Source organism: Nilaparvata lugens, chromosome 13 (genome assembly GCF_014356525.2).
Source record: "Nilaparvata lugens isolate BPH chromosome 13, ASM1435652v1, whole genome shotgun sequence".
Classification (NCBI taxonomy): Eukaryota; Metazoa; Arthropoda; class Insecta; order Hemiptera; family Delphacidae; genus Nilaparvata; species Nilaparvata lugens.
Genome location: NC_052516.1, coordinates 23,080,655 through 23,096,839, shown reverse-complemented (window position 1 = coordinate 23,096,839; position 16,185 = coordinate 23,080,655). Strand labels below are relative to the sequence as shown.

Here is a 16,185-nt window from a genome sequence, read left to right as displayed (position 1 = left end):
TAGGGTTATACAGTTCAATTCACTTCAAATTATACATCTGTTATTCAGTTTCTCGAGCTTAATTCAATAGTGAAATTATATTTTTGATTAACTCACACTCTTTTTATTTATCTTGAAAAAACATTCCTAATTCTTCAGTCTACCTTCTCGCCTGTAAAAGTGTAAATCCACCTAACGGTACACGATGGTTCGACCAAACAGAGGCACACCGAGGAATGAGGTCAATGCTCCGAAGCCAGCTATTTCTGGAGCATTGTCCGAAGAGACCCTCCTCATTATTCGACAGCAAATCGAAGAAACTGTGCATCATGCCGTTTCTATGGCAGTGAAATCTATCTTTGAGGAACTTCAGGCATTGAAGGAGGAGAACAAACAGCTGCACGATAGAATTCGTGAGCTAGAGGTGTCTTGTCACCTGAAGGTCGACGACCTCGAGCAATACGGGCGCCGACATTCAATACGTATTTTTGGGATCCCGGAGAGTGACAAAGAAGACACGGACCTGCTGGCGCTTGATGTCTTCAACAAGAAGCTGAACGTGCCCGTGACTCTGGCGGATGTCAACCGCTCGCATCGCGTTGGAAGGCGTCAACCACCTCAACAAGGGCAAGCTAAACCCAAGGACCGACCCATCATAGTACGACTCTGCAGCTACCGGACCAGGAAGATGATCTTCGACGCTAAGAGGAAGCTGAAGGGTTCCGGCGTCACCATTCGCGAGGATCTGACTGCGGAGCGTCTCAAGATCCTCAACGCTGCGGCCGACCGTCATGGGCATAGGAATGTCTGGTCATCGGACGGAGGATCAAGATCTCTATCGGCGAGGGAGGATCCAAGAGGGTCCACACAGTCGAGAGGATGACCGACCTTCAAAAAATAAAGGTAAATTAAATCATTTCAGGATTCGATGACTAAGGTGCCCTTCACTACAATAATAGGAAATTCGTATTAATACATTTCACAGTAGATATACCTTGGCATTCTTCATGAGCTGGCTTTCTGTTCTATAAATGAATCTTTCCACTGCTATTTATGTAAACTAAAGAGATCCACATTTGTTAATACTGATTAATAATTTATCTTGATATTAATTCCCAAAACTACGTTCAATGCATCAACTACTATACTCCAGAGGGTACTTAGAGAATCATTATCTCTATTCTGACTAATAATTATTACATCTCTTACCAAAATTATTTCCATAATTAATAATTTTCGAAATGCTGAATTTCAAATAAATTGGATGATTAACATACGTTATAGATATGGATGTAATCTATAGGTAAAGATAGTAATCTCCTATATAATGATATCTTCTACTGTTGCCACAGCTTGAACAATAGAAGCTAATGTGTGAAGAATTATTGATAGAACAGAGGGGTGGGTAGTCTGTTCATATGCTTATATAGGGGCTGTGTTTCATTTAACGTTATCTTAGACATTCATCACTAAACTATTACAGTTCTCAATTTACTACTTTTATCGTTATTGCAACTCCCATAGTTAATTATACTTCTAATACTATATAATATTTTCCACACTTCACCGTTCAATACTATTTAAAACTCATCTAAAATAATCTAACACTTTCTCCATCGTCTCCTCTACTTCTTATTTATTCTTTCTCGTTTCTCTTCTTGATCTTATATTTATAATGATTACTTGAATATTGTTGTTTGCGATGATGATTATTATTCTTTTCTATTCTTCTTCTCCTTCTCTTCGTCTTCTTCTTCTCTTCTCTTCTTCTTCTTCTTCTTCTTCTTCTCTTCTCCTTCTTCTTCTTCTTATTCTTCTTCTACTTCTTCTTCTTCTTCTTCTCTCTTCTTCTTCTTCTTCTTCTTCTTCTTCTTCTTCTCTTCTTCGTCTCTTCTTCTTCTTCTTCTTCTTCTCTTCTTCTTCTTCTTCTCTTCTTCTTCTCTTCTTCTTTTCTTCTTCTTCTTCTTCTTCTTCTTCTTCTTCTTCTTCTTCTTCTCTTCTTCTTCTTCTTCTTCTTCTTCTTCTCTTTCTTCTCTTCTTCTCTTCTCTTCTTCTTCTTCTTCTTCTTCTTCTTCTTCTTCTTCTTCTTCTTCTCCTTCTTCTTCTTCTCTTCTTTCTTCTTCTTCTTCTTCTTCTTCTTCTCTTCTTCTTCTCTTCTTCTTCTCTTCTTCTTCTTCTTCTTCTTCTTCTTCTTCTTCTTCTTCTCTTTCTTCTTCTTCTTCTCTTCTTCTTCTCCTTCTTCTTCTTCTTCTTCTTCTTCTTCTTCTTCTTCTTCTTCTTCTTCTCTTTCTTTTTCTTTTCTTCTTTTTCTTCTCTCCTTGATTAATTCAAGATCACAATGCGATGTTCTATTTCTTATTCTATAGTTCAGTTTCATAAGTTCTTCGCAATTTGTGCACATTCCTTCTTTCTCTTCTTTTCTTCCCTATTATTATCATTATTTTCCCTGTGATTTTTCCACTTGCTATCCAGCATGTTCAAATGTTTATTTCTCTTTCTATATCTATTTATCTTTCTACCTTTTCTCTTTCTAACTGATTACCTTCTACTAATATCCATATATTATATTATAATATCCATATATTATCCATATAATATTCGATTCTTTCCCACATTAATCATACTATTCCTCTTCAATTTTATGCGAATATTATTCATTATCAGTTGTATTATGTATCTTTCCTCTATTGATAACTTTCTTCAAAGATTTTTCGTTTTTCTGCTGGCTTCTTCTTCTCTTTTTCAGTTGTTACTGGATCCCATTTCGCTCTATCTCCACCATGAACACGATCTTCCACTACTGGATTTCATCTCTCTCTATCTCCACTTGGACTCGATTTTCCACCACTGGATTCCATCTCTCTCTGTCTCCACTTGGACTCGATCTTCCACTACTGGATTCCTTCTCGCTCTACCTCCACTTGGACCCGATTCTTCCACTACTGGATACCTACTCGCTCTATCTCCACTTGGACCAGATCTCCCACTACCAGTTCTTCCTCAATCTTCATCTTATTCACCATTAGGATTATTCATCACCGAAACTCCACACATCTACATCTTATTGTGTTTAGTGAATTTTTGAACTAGTGCTTTAAATAGTGAAGGGAGCCGAACTGTCAAGGCATACTGAATGCACTCGAATCAAGAGACTTTTTCATTTAGGTTAAGTTTTATCAGTTTCATCCCCATTTCCCCCGTCATGTGTCGTTCTGAGGTCGGTTCACGATTGGTCTGCTGCTTCCATGATGCCTCTCACTGACACGTCAGCTCGCTCGCCCTCAAGTAGGTATGATTATTTCAATAATAGTAATAATGACGCAGGTATGTTTCTAGCAAATAAGCTCCACTCTTTCAAAAAACTTTTCAAGGCTGCTCACCTTAACGTACAATCCCTCAGTTGCCACATTGATGAACTCAGAGCAATCTTCCGTTTTCAGGACTTCAATATAATCGGAATTTCCGAATCATTTTTGAAGCCTAGTATTTCATCAAATTTTGTTGCATTGCCTGGATATAATCTTTTCCGGAATGATAGATTAAATAAAGCTTGTGGGGGTGTAGCAATTTATGTGAAAGATGGTATCAAAACAAAAGTTTTAATCACATCTAAACAAGAGTATTGTTCCAGACCAGAGTTTATGCTACTTGAATTATCCTTATCTAGTAATGATAAATTACTCGTTGGTATCTGTTATCGCCCACCAAAAATAGGTCATTTCACAGATTTCGAAAATGCCTTGCTTTCTCTTATGCCTTGTTATAACCGTATACTAGTTATGGGGGATATGAACACCGACTTGAACATGACGAATCGTAACTTTGACTACTTTCAACTGACTACAATTTTCCAATGCCTAAACATGACTATTTTACCCCTCGATCCAACTCATCATACTAATGAATCAGACACACTCATTGACCTTCTCATTGTTAGTGATCCCAATGAGGTTGTTCAAGCAGGCCAAATCTCAGTCCCAGCTATTTCTAGACATGATTTGATCTACTGTGTACTTTCCCATAAGATACCCAAGCCAGAACAGAAAATTATCACTTATAGAGACTTCAAAAACTTTGATGAAGCCGCCTTCCTGACTGATGTGGCTCAGACTCCATGGCATCAAATTGAAGCATTACCCTCAGTTGATGACATGGTCAAGACTTTCGAGAATTGGACTTTGACTTTGTATGACAAACATGCACCTTATGTGACAAGGAGGATTAATAGAAAACGACGAGTACCGTGGATGACTGAAGACATACTTAAGATGATGGGACGTAGAGACAAAGCACATAGAAAATTTAAAAAGACATTTGACTTGGACAGTTTGATAGAGTATAGGAGCCTTAGAAATAGGGTTAAACAGGAATTACGGAACTCAAAGATTAGGTACTTGAATTCGTTTATGACAAACAATAGACAAGACTCTAAATCACTTTGGCAGGGAATAAAAGAATTCGGGCTTGGCAAACAGAAATCGAATCCACAAATTGACTTACCATTGAATAATATAAATGACCATTTCGTTTCACACTCTAACCAACGCGACGAAGTTGTCATTGCTAATCATATAGATGATCTTGAAGAGCAGGTTACAAACTTAGATTTACCAATCACTGATCAATTTCATTTCCATCCAATCTCAGAAGAAGACACTTTCAGAGCAATTCAACGTATTCATAGTAATGCTACGGGTGTAGACAAAATTCCTATTAAATTTATCAAGAAGATGTTATTTGCTGTTTTACCAACCATTACATACATTTTCAACAAGTCACTTGAAGAAGGCATTTTCCCTGAAAACTGGAAGTTTGCTCTGGTTCGCCCTCTAAATAAAGTTCCATCACCCAATAAAGTTGAGGATTTTAGACCAATCAGTATTTTACCTGCATTGTCCAAAGTGCTAGAAAGACTCATTCATGCTCAAGTTGTAAAATTTCTAGACAACAATAGTAAGCTTCATAACTTTCAATCAGGCTTTAGAAAATTCCATTCAACTGAGACAGCTCTGCTTCGTGTCACTGATGATATAAGGTTAGCTATGGACCAAAGAAAATGCACCATCCTCACCCTATTTGATTTTTCTAAAGCATTCGATACTGTTGATCATACAGTCCTTCTGAATAAGTTGGCTATTCTTGTTTCAGTCACAACTCGTTAGTTAGGTAAGAAACAATTTGTATCTGTCGGTGACAAAAAGTCAACTTGGAAAAACGTTATGCATGGAGTACCACAAGGTTCAATTTTAGGCCCTCTCCTCTTCACTTGTATGCTAATGACCTTTCTTCCATTATCAAATTCTCCAGTTTCCATACTTATGCAGACGACCTTCAAATCTATTTAAGCTGTCCCATAACAAAAATTAATGAAACAGTTGGAATAATGAATCAGGATATCAATTCGATAGTGGAATGGACAAAGAAAAATGGCCTTAAGCTTAATCCCATCAAAACACAACCCATTATAATTGGATATTCTCGTCTTATAAACAATATTGACCTTGAATCGATTCACAAAATTAGTGTAGACGGTAATGACATTCCTTACTGTAGCTCAGTTAAAAATTTAGGCATTATTATGAATAATACTCTTGACTGGTCAGAACAAGTGAACAAAACTTGTAAAAAGGTATTCTCAGCCATGCATGCATTGAAGAAAATGCACGATATCCTCCCTAGAAACATTAAATTATTATTGGTTCAATCTCTCATCTTCCCACATTTAATGTATTGTAATTCTGTTCTTAATGATATGCAAGTCACTCTGAATGATAAACTACAGCGTTGCCAAAATTATTGTCTACGTTTCGTCTACTCTCTCCAACGCCATGATCATATCACCCCAGCCCACATTGCTAGTTCAACATTGAAGCTTCCCGATCAGAGGCTTTTTCGAATAGTCAAGCTTGTTAGAGATATCTTGAAATACGGTAATCCGAACTATTTTAAAGATGATTTCAAATTTGTCTCTGAAGGTAGGAGGATAGATGCTTCACATACTAGAACCGGAGAAAGTACTTTAAGGATACCCAATCATCGAACTACTATTTTCACAAAATCCTTCTTAGTCAGTGCCTGTCGTGCATGGAATACACTTCCTGTTTCTATCAGGTCTATCGAGAGCCGAGCGAGCTTCAACCTGACTTTAAAAAAACATATTTTGGAACAAATGACTGAAACTGTCCGGCCCTAGAACGATCACATGACAACCATCCCTCACCCATTCCACCAATATAAACCTTTAAACCATGTTATAGAACGAATTGTATATATATATATATATATTAATAAACTCATGTTATTTCAATTATCCACTGCATACTGCTGTATATTACTGAAATTTGATAACCCTGATCTACTTTCAGCCTACTTCATTTTATTAATCAATTATTTGATCTTATCTACCTATATAATTATTTTACTTTATCAATTTTCTTTTTTTTCTCTCAATATTCATATTGATTAAAACTTTTACAATATTTCCATTAATAAATAAATCCTTAGTTTAAATAACGAAATTAACGTTTTGGTAGAGAGTTAGTGGGGAGGATATTTTTAATATTCTTCCCAAAGAATGGACATTGATATGTCCAAAGCTCCGCCAATTTATGTAGATGCATAACAATATGATTATTATCTATAGTTATTATATTACAAATTGCTTTTTCATATCATATACAGTTCAATAGTTATTTCTTAGTCTATATTATGTAAATTCATCTATAACTTTGCTGTATTGTAAGCTATTGTATATAAGTGTATAAGCCAGTATATATTGTAATCTACATAAATAAAGTACTCAATCAATCAATCAATCAATCTCTCTCTCTCACTCTCCTCTCTCTCTCTCTCTTCTCTCCATCTCTCTCTCTCTCTCTCTCTCTCTCTCTCTCTCTCTCTCTCTCTCTCTCTCTCTCTCTACATCTAATGCGATAACTGTCAGATTAAAGTGCAACTATCTCTGCAGGAGATCACTGATCTAAGTTCTTTTACATTTTTTATCTGCAATATCGTACAGTTGACTCTCGATAACTGAATTTCAAGGTAACGGCTGTTTCCTTCGAGTTATGTATAGTTTGACTTACAAATAGTTCGAGTTATAGAGGTAATTTTTCACTAAATTCGACTTAAAGAGGTAATTCGACTAACACAGGTAAACAAAATAAAATTTGAGTTATAGAGGTACAAATAAATGATGTTTTTTATTCCCTACATCTTTTACAAATCTAATGTTTATGTAACTACAGTACATACAATACTTACTGGTATGTACAGAATTTGTACTTATTGCCACAATGCAATGTATGCCTATAATTCATACTTACACATACAGTACTGTACAATTCAAATTTGAAAATAATCCATAATCTTCTTCTGCCTAAGGCTTTTTTCATAATGTTTATGTAACTACAGTATATACAATACTTACTGGTATGCACAGAATTTGTACTTATTGCCACAATGCAATGTATGCCTACAATTCATACTTACACATACAGTACTGTACAATACAAATTTGAAAATAATCTGTAATCTTCTTCTGCCAAAGGCTTTTTTCATAATCTAAGTCTATAATGTTCTCAATAACAACAACAGCAGAGAACACATTGTCTGGGTACGTCACTTGATTGTTCTAAGTAGCTACGTAAAGTTTCCACTGTGGCCTTGGCTTCCTTGGTTGTGATGTCCGGTCGCTGCTCCATGCTGTCGTCATTGTCATCATCATCAGAGAGGACGTCTTCACTTGTTACAGTTGCAATGACGTCTTGGTCCGATAATGATCCATAGACTGAAACACCCTCATCGACATTTGCAAAATCATCAAAGTCTAAATTTGGGAGCTCGTTATTTATCACGGTCCACTCAGCTGCAGTGTTGGGAAGTCTCGGTTCTAGTTCATTGTCATTGTCACTTGGCACATCTTGGTCCCTATCTATTACAAACCTGCACGACTTGAAGCAATTGATAACAGTTTGTTTTGTTACACTTTTCCAACACTTGTCAATCAACCATATGGCTTGTAACATGTTGATTGAACACTCCTTTCCATTTTCAATATCAGCCACAAATGTTCTTACAACTTAATTTCTGTAAAGAACTTTGAAATTCTTAATAAGAATTTCAACTTTAACTTAACAGAGGTTGTAGTTTTGATGTCATATTTTGCTGGTAAAAACTGGACCTTTACCCATTTGAGCTCCAGAATAGTGTTGTGAGCACTGCAGTTGTCAATAAATAAAATAATTTTTCGCTTCCCTTTGTCCATTTGCTTATCTAACTTGAGTAACCAATCTGCAAACAACTCCGCATTCATCCAAGCTTTCCTATTTGCTGTGTAATCAACAGGTAGTGACTTTACTCCAGCAAAGCATCAAGGTTTTTTTGATTTCCCTATCACTAGAGGTTTTAACATATTCGTGCCTGTCATGTTTGACACAAGCAAAAGAGTAATTATTCGTTTGCTGTGTTTGCCCTCATGACATTTTTCATCTTTAAACTTGTAAGTCTTATCAGGGAGACACTTAAAGAACAGAGCAGTTTTGTCAGCATTGAAAACATTTTTGGGGTCATAATCTTTAATGAGATCTGGTAATGAAGCCTTCCAATCAACTACTACATCATCATTTACAGCTCCACTTCCTCCACAAACTTTCTTGAAAGAAATGTTGTGCCTTTTTTTTAAATTTTCAAAACACCCATTGCTGGCTTTAAAGTCTATGTGGCCCAAAGATCTAGCAAACTGCTCAGCTTTATCTCTCTTCAATGGGCCACCTAGAGTAATATTTTTTTCTCTGCACTGTTTAAACCATTTAATCATGCACTCTTCTACATCTTTCAATTCAGCATTTCTTTTCCTTCTACATTTTAAGTTACCTTCGATAGCACTTTGTTGAATTTCTTCTTTGTTTTTCAAGATTGTTGACAGGGTGCTGCAAGGAATGTTGAAGTCTGCGGCAATGTCTTTTTTTTCCTCTTCCCTTCACCCACTAACTTTATTATCTTCAACTTGTCCCCTATATTCAAAGTTTTCAATTTTCTAGTGCTCACGTTGTCACTCATAGTCACTCACATTCACTTACACAGCAGGGTTACTGTTCATTCACTAAACTCACTAACACGAGTATGTGTCACTCTATTGACTGAATGCGTGGGAACTGACTGCATAAGGCACTGATGTTTGACAGACAGTCTGCCAATTCAGCAACATGTCCAAACCTGTTTGGCTAGGTCTATGACCTAACACAGGTTTGCTATAAACACAGCAGAGCTTCGAGTTATCGAGAGTTGATCTGAAAATTTCGAGTTATAGAGGTAAAGTATTTACAGGCTTTGACTTACCTACTGAACTTCAAGTTATAGAGGTAATTTTTCTATCACTTTGAGTTATAGAGGTAGAATTCGGGTGTAAAATTAATTCGAGTTATGCATGGTTTTTTTTCGACTTAGGCAGGTTTTCTCAAGGGAACGGAAAAAAATTCAAGTTATCAAGGGGTTCGACTTATCAAGGTTCGAGTTATCGAGAGTTACAAGCATTTCCAAAGTTCATCGGAATTTGTAACAACAGATAATGGCGAATCATTTGTACAATCATAATATAGATGACCTGTATCTAGTATATCGAGTAATTCGAATATCTCAGATAAAATTGGAAAGTGCACATTTTCTGTTTTTGTTAACGGCAAATCAGCATCTTGACATCCTGTTGAAAATTTAATATTCTTCGCAATTGAATCAAATTTGTTAAATGAAATTGCCATCAAGAGATGAGTTAATTTTTTGAATTTTGAAAAACCATAACACTGCATGTTAATGCCCCTGTTTGGCATGTGTCTCTGTTCTATAAATTGATAACGTGCATGTTGCGTACTTGTTAGCATCAACAGATGGCTGAGGGGGGGGGTGTGTCTCACTTCTATAAAAAGATTGCAGCACACGTGCTGGTCTTATCAGCTCTAGCTCTGAGCTGCTACTAAACTAAAAAGTGAGAGGAATATTGGAATGAAAAATCATTTGAACACAGAAAAAGTTTATTCACACATTTCACTACAACTATTCATAATTTCATCTTCAATTTTAATTAACTTATCAATACACAAATTATGAGGACGATAATAACATAGATAGTCTCTTATGTCATTTAAATTAACCGTGCTTAGAAAAATGTCTTTTAATTGTTTTGCCAAACGATAATTTTTACGAGTTGATTTCCTAATTGCACTTTCACACTCATCATACCAAGCAATACAGTTTTTTAACCTTACTTCCAACTCATTGTCAGTAGCCAACCACTTTCTCGGGTCCATGATAAGCGAATGAACAAAACTAAGTGTAGGCTGGGACTATTATAGAGTAATTAAGTGGTCTTTCTCCATTAATTGTAGACAGGCAACATGTACGTGCTTCATGCAGTCTCAATGCATGCATGCAATAAACACACTGAATCTCTTTTCCGTTGTAGAAAAATCCATAACAAGCAAAGTTTCTTTTCTGCGAATTCATGTACATTGTGGCCATTTTCATACTTTGCATTCGATTGTTTTCACACATGAAATTATTTGTTTGATACATATTTTTAAACAACAAAGAATTATAATGTTGAGCACTGAACAAAGCACATTGTCCATCAGGTCTATTTTTATGAATGTTACACACACCATAACACCATGAACTGGTGAAAAAGCTGAAATCGGGTTTTGCAAAATTCTCTGGTATACATTGAACGTTAGTATGCAATCTTCTTAAAAACTTTGCTTTCTCAGTTCCTTTTGTGAAAATCTTTTCATAACCTTCAAGGTAATCACGTATTAATGAGTCAGTGTATTCTAAATCTCCATCTTCCCATTTTATTTTATGATAGTGACATCTAACCATGTTACATCGTTATACAATTTTGCACTCAATTCCATCTTTGCAAATGGTGATTTGAAATGGAATACAATATAATTATTAAACTGATCAATTATGGCAAGTTCTTTCACAATAATTTGATTACAATCTTGTTTAAACCAGTGAAGATCAACTGTAGCAGTTTTTGTAGTCATCTGGTTGTCCACTTCTTCCTGTTCGGCGGCCTCATCAAATCTGCCGTCTTTCTCCCCCTCCTCCTCCTCCTCCCGTTTCTGCTCCTCCACCTCTTGTGGCTTCTGGATTGGTGTACTGCACCTTGGCTCATAATAGAAACTATCAGAATCAAGATCACAGTGGATACCAATAGACCCAGTTTGCACTTTGTTCTTACTCTCCAAAATATCAGAACACAAAGAATAGGACATTTTAGATGTTACCTGTTCAAAGGTGAAACTGATAATGACCCAAATTTGTCAGGGTGCACACCTTATATAATATTGCGCGCAGTGCACTCTATCAATAAAATTACTGAACTTCTTTCACCATACTCGTCAGAGGTGTGTACTCCATCACACGATTGCTAATTAAAACGCAATAAGCGGAAGTATTTGCAGGTACTGCAGTTTTAAATTCCATTTCAATACGAACATCTGTCAAAGATTTCAAATGACTTGTTTGGTGTGAACAATCCACAACAACCAGCAGTGTTAAATCACAAAACGTCTTAAAGTCGATTTCTGTTCAGAGTTCACTATTGATTGTATGATTATAATATGAGGGAGCGAAATCTTGGATTTAATCAATGAAGCATGGCAGCAGGAAAGAGTCCCTGTGCAGTGGAGGAAGAATATTATAATCCCAATTCATAAGAAGGGTCTCACCACTGAGTGTGCTAACTATAGAGCTGTAAGCTTATCTCAGGTGGCCATGAAAGTGTACACTGGTATACTTGAGAGGAGGCTGCGGAAAGTGGTGGAAGATGATATAGAAGAAGAACAAGCAGCGTTCAGACCGGGCAGGCAGACCCAGGAGCATATCTCTTCCCTTAGAAGTGTGTGTGCCAAATTTCTTGAGAAGGGAAGGAATGTATACCTAGCCTTTTTGGACCTGAAGGCTGCTTTCGACACAGTCCCAAGAAACCTAATATGGAGGGTATTGCATAGAAAGAGAGTGCCCACTAAGCTTATCAATGCAATTATTAGTGTGAATGAAGGAATGGTGGCAAGAGTGCGCATTGGTGGAGGAGTGTCAGAGGAGTTTGCCATGGAAAAAGGCGTGAAACAGGGTGACAGCCTCAGTCCTCTGCTATTCATTCTAATCATGGATGAAATACACAAAATATGTAAAAGAAGAACACAGAACACGCTGGTGGTTACTGGAATATGAGGCCGATCGGTGCAAGAGCTCTTCTGTTCGCCGACGACATTGTCTTGATTTGTGATTCAAAAGAAAAATTGCAACAGTCAACAACTGAATGGGCAGAGGAATTGAAATCAAGGCATATGGTCTTAAATGTCAAGAAAAGCAAGGTGATGGCAGTGTCAAGGGAATGAGAGATAATATGCATATAATGGTGAATGGAGAGGAGATGGAACAGGTGGAGAAATATGAATACCTGGGTACAGTGATTTCGGAGGATGGAAGGATTGATAGGGAGGTGCTGAACAGAGTGAGAAAGGGAGCTGTTGCCTACTATGCAATAAAAGACTGTATATTTGGAAAAAGAGAGCTTGATAAAAAGATAAAGAACCAGGTATACAGAACAATAATAGAGCCCATCATGCTATATGGAAGCGAAAGTTGGCCAATAAAATCAAGCCACGAAAATAAGATAAGGACTGTAGAGATGAAATGCCACAGAAAGACAGTTGGTAAGACTAGAAGGGATAGAGTAAGAAATACTAGAATAAGGGAAGAAGTGGGAATGAGAGATGTTGGGGAAAGAATAGAAACGAGGCAGCTGGGTTGGTATGGACATGTACAACGGATGAGGGACGAAAGCAAGGCAAAACAGTTTGTAAATGTTAGAGTACAGGGAAGAAGAACGGTGGGGCGCCCGAGGTATTCATATGAGGATCGCATTGAGGAGATAGGGAGAAAAAGAGGGAAGACGGTTCGGGAGATGAGGAGGATGGCGATGGATAGGGATAAATGGAGGAAGTGGACCAAGGCTACCCCAACGCTGTAAGGCATACTGGGGAGAGACAAAGAAGAGAAGAAGAAGGGAGCGAAATCCAGAAACATTCTGTACAATTTTTCTTTTTTACCTAGCAGATTTTTGTATGGATAATACTCACTGTTCAAATATACTTTCACATTGTAAATACCACAGCTATCGAAATTAGATATTGATTTTTTAATTTTATTCTTACAATTGATTTGAAATGCAATTATAACATATTTTGGACTATCAAAAACCGATGTGGTGTGGACTGCCCAAGAATGGTTAAGTGAATTTTGCAAATTTGGTAATTCACAAATTTCCCAATGGCAGAAACTTAATTTCAGCGGAGTGTCAGCATCGAGCAGTCTCAAAAATTCCAGTCTTATGTGATCTTCTAAAGTTATGTGGGGCATTCTCTATTGCAGTTTTGTAATTTTCACACTAACGCTTGTTCCAGTCGCGGACTCAACACAATTTAGGTCCATCGGTGACCTCAATAAGACGAGTTCCTGTTTCAAATTTGAAATTATTCTTTGAAAATCTTCAAAAAATGGGAGGATTAATTTCAGTGATACACAGAAAGTGAATTTATTATCTGTTAGCATATATCCTGCTCTGTCAAAACCAGCCAAGTGATATGTGTTTTTATCAAGCATATTCTTCACAAGTATAGCTTTAATTGTAGATGTTAATCCAATCAATCTTGATTTAGAAATTTGTTAACCTGCTAATTCATATTGTATTTCGTCAAAAAGGTTACCAATTACGTTACTGCTTAATTTATAGTCTGCTGCAACCGGTGGACCAGCTGCCTCTGCTCCCAGTTTTGTACAGCTAACTGTTCCCTCAATAAATATAAATGATTTGCAAGGTGAAGAATAGACATCTAAAGAATTTATACCTATATGCACCTTGTCAGAGTTTTTTATTTCTTGTCCCGAATAGACTGTATGAGTGTGAAATTGGAATTTTGGTTATATCATTATTAAACTGAAGCTCTGTCTCCACATCCAGAATTTCACTAGTTGCAGCTCCTCCTCCTCCTCCTGACATTCCGCTAATCAACTATAAAACCTAACTTTTCTAATATTCTCACACTTTTAGCTGACAAAGCACGTTTGTTTTTAGGTGTTGACGCTCTCACGTTTGTCTCTCTAATGACATTGTGCGTACACGTCTTATTTGAACGTGGATTGAAAACAAGATAACCCATTACATTTACTTTTGTTTTTCACGAATGTGCAACCTAATTGTAATTGTAGGGAGAGGGGGGAGGGGGGTTTTGAACAGAAAAGTCTGTTTAAAGTCCCAAATCTCCCCTACTAACACCTTAGTCAATCCACAAATTTTAAGCAGGATTGGAATTATGCCTCATAGAAAAGTGTTTTTTCCATCTTCTTTCAGCTGTCGAGTGGATTATCAAATACATGCATTGACACATGCGATTAAAAACTCAAAATAGCATAGTAGGTACTATTTTCATTTCGACCTTTCTCTGGTTTCAACTCGGGCTGACCAGTTAACAATATGTGTTCTATAGTGAGATCCACGTTATAATGACAGTATTTGATGAACTTTGGGTTTTGCTATCCTTGTCTATCATTCGAAAAAGCTGGTAGTACTTTTCTAGGTCCACAACGATGCCAATTATGTTTTCGACAGTGTAGAAATATAATTAATTAATGCAGAGCTGTCAGGCTCGCTTCGCTCGCCATATTCGTCTAGCCAGGAGGCTCCGCCCCCTGGACCCCCGACTGGATCGTCCAAGAATGGGATCAGCCGGCTCGCTTCGCTCGCCTGCATTTTTCATTTGAGCATTTTTATTATATGTTAGGACGATCCAGTCGGGGGTCCAGACTATACGTCTGGCCAAACGGATATGGCGAGCGAAGCGAGCCTGACGGCTAGTAATATAATATTCCCAGGAATAGCTCTGATTGAAGTAGCAGTGCCCAATCAATTTTCCGCAATAATGCATTTAAATCTCCAACTTGGTACCAACCTAACAAAGTCAACTCAATTTAATGCCAACCTGACAAAATTATTAATTTAGTTACCAGTCGAAGAGGTACTCTCTCTAGATTATAGTTCTATATTAACATATGGTATGGCCTTTTTTCAAATATAATTAAGAGAATAAGAAGAATATACATGCTAAAAGACGAACTTTAAACCCTTGAAAACCACCCTTAGAGTTAAAATATTGCCAAAAGATTTCTTAGTGCGCCTCTAAAAGGCCAACTGAACATACCTACCAAATTTGAACGTTTTTGGTCCGGTAGATTTTAGTTTTGCGAGTGAGTGAGTGAGTGATTCAGTCAGTCAGTCAGTCAGTCAGTCAGTGAGTGCCATTACGCTTTAATATATAGATAATATCTCGTGCTCAAATACCCCAATTCAAGGCCTTCAATTTCAAGTATGAGCTATCATTGGGAAGGCATAGGCATTGTGGGTCTATATCTCTTTAAAGTCTTTGGATTAGCCAGATTCAAAACGCCAATTCAATGAGCCATTGGCCATTTTGACATTGACATCTCTTCGACAGGACATTTCTCGTCAGAATTTACTCTGATTATGAGTCAGTGGATATTAGAGGAGGCTGTGGTTTATAATAACGCTGTTCAAAAAACACTGTTCAAATCTACTGTTCAAAAAATTACCGTTATGATAGAGGTGAAAATCCAATTTTCGATCACTTACACAATCAACATGAGAAACCAATAAGCTGTAGACTTTGACCAGTATAATGACTCTCCACATATTTGATTAAAGAGCTTTAGAATTATTTCAATACACAAATCCACGTAGAAAAGAGTAGAACTTTATTGAATCAGTGTCAGGAATATAAGAGCTTTACATTACTGTTTAGCTCATCAGCTCAACCAATTCAGACACCAAACTTCAGCCATCCACAAAAGAAACAAATTTCGGAACACAAGTCAGTACCATAATCAAGTAAGAATGACGCTGATTGAAAATTATAAAACCTTGAACTAACTAGCCTACTGTGTTGTAAATCAATTTGCTCTTCCACTATTGATTTGAACTTCAAATTGAAAACATTTTTTAAATGGAAACACTCACTTTCTATCAGAGACAACGTTTTGACATATTGTTGTCAATTTTAAAATTAGAAATAGCTTAACTTATTTTTGGCATGTTGAGTTAGATGTTCGTTGATTGAGAATATTGTT

General features: G+C 36.8%; 1 protein-coding gene across 3 annotated transcripts in view; it reads right to left on the bottom strand.

Moving 5' to 3' along the window:
• LOC111051399 (annexin A3) overlaps window positions 1-15,911 on the bottom strand; it is a 41,777-nt gene extending 25,866 nt beyond the window's left edge. For 2 of the 3 annotated variants that reach the window (XM_039440110.1, XM_039440109.1), the window contains exon 1: window positions 15,692-15,909. In XM_039440110.1, coding sequence (XP_039296044.1) covers window positions 15,692-15,751 — 60 coding nt within the window. In that variant the 5' untranslated portion in view covers window positions 15,752-15,909. Of the gene's footprint in view, window positions 1-15,691 lie in introns of all 3 variants that reach the window. The other variant, XM_039440111.1, reaches the window with a different exon arrangement.
• Between the last annotated feature and the right edge of the window lie 274 nt (window positions 15,912-16,185).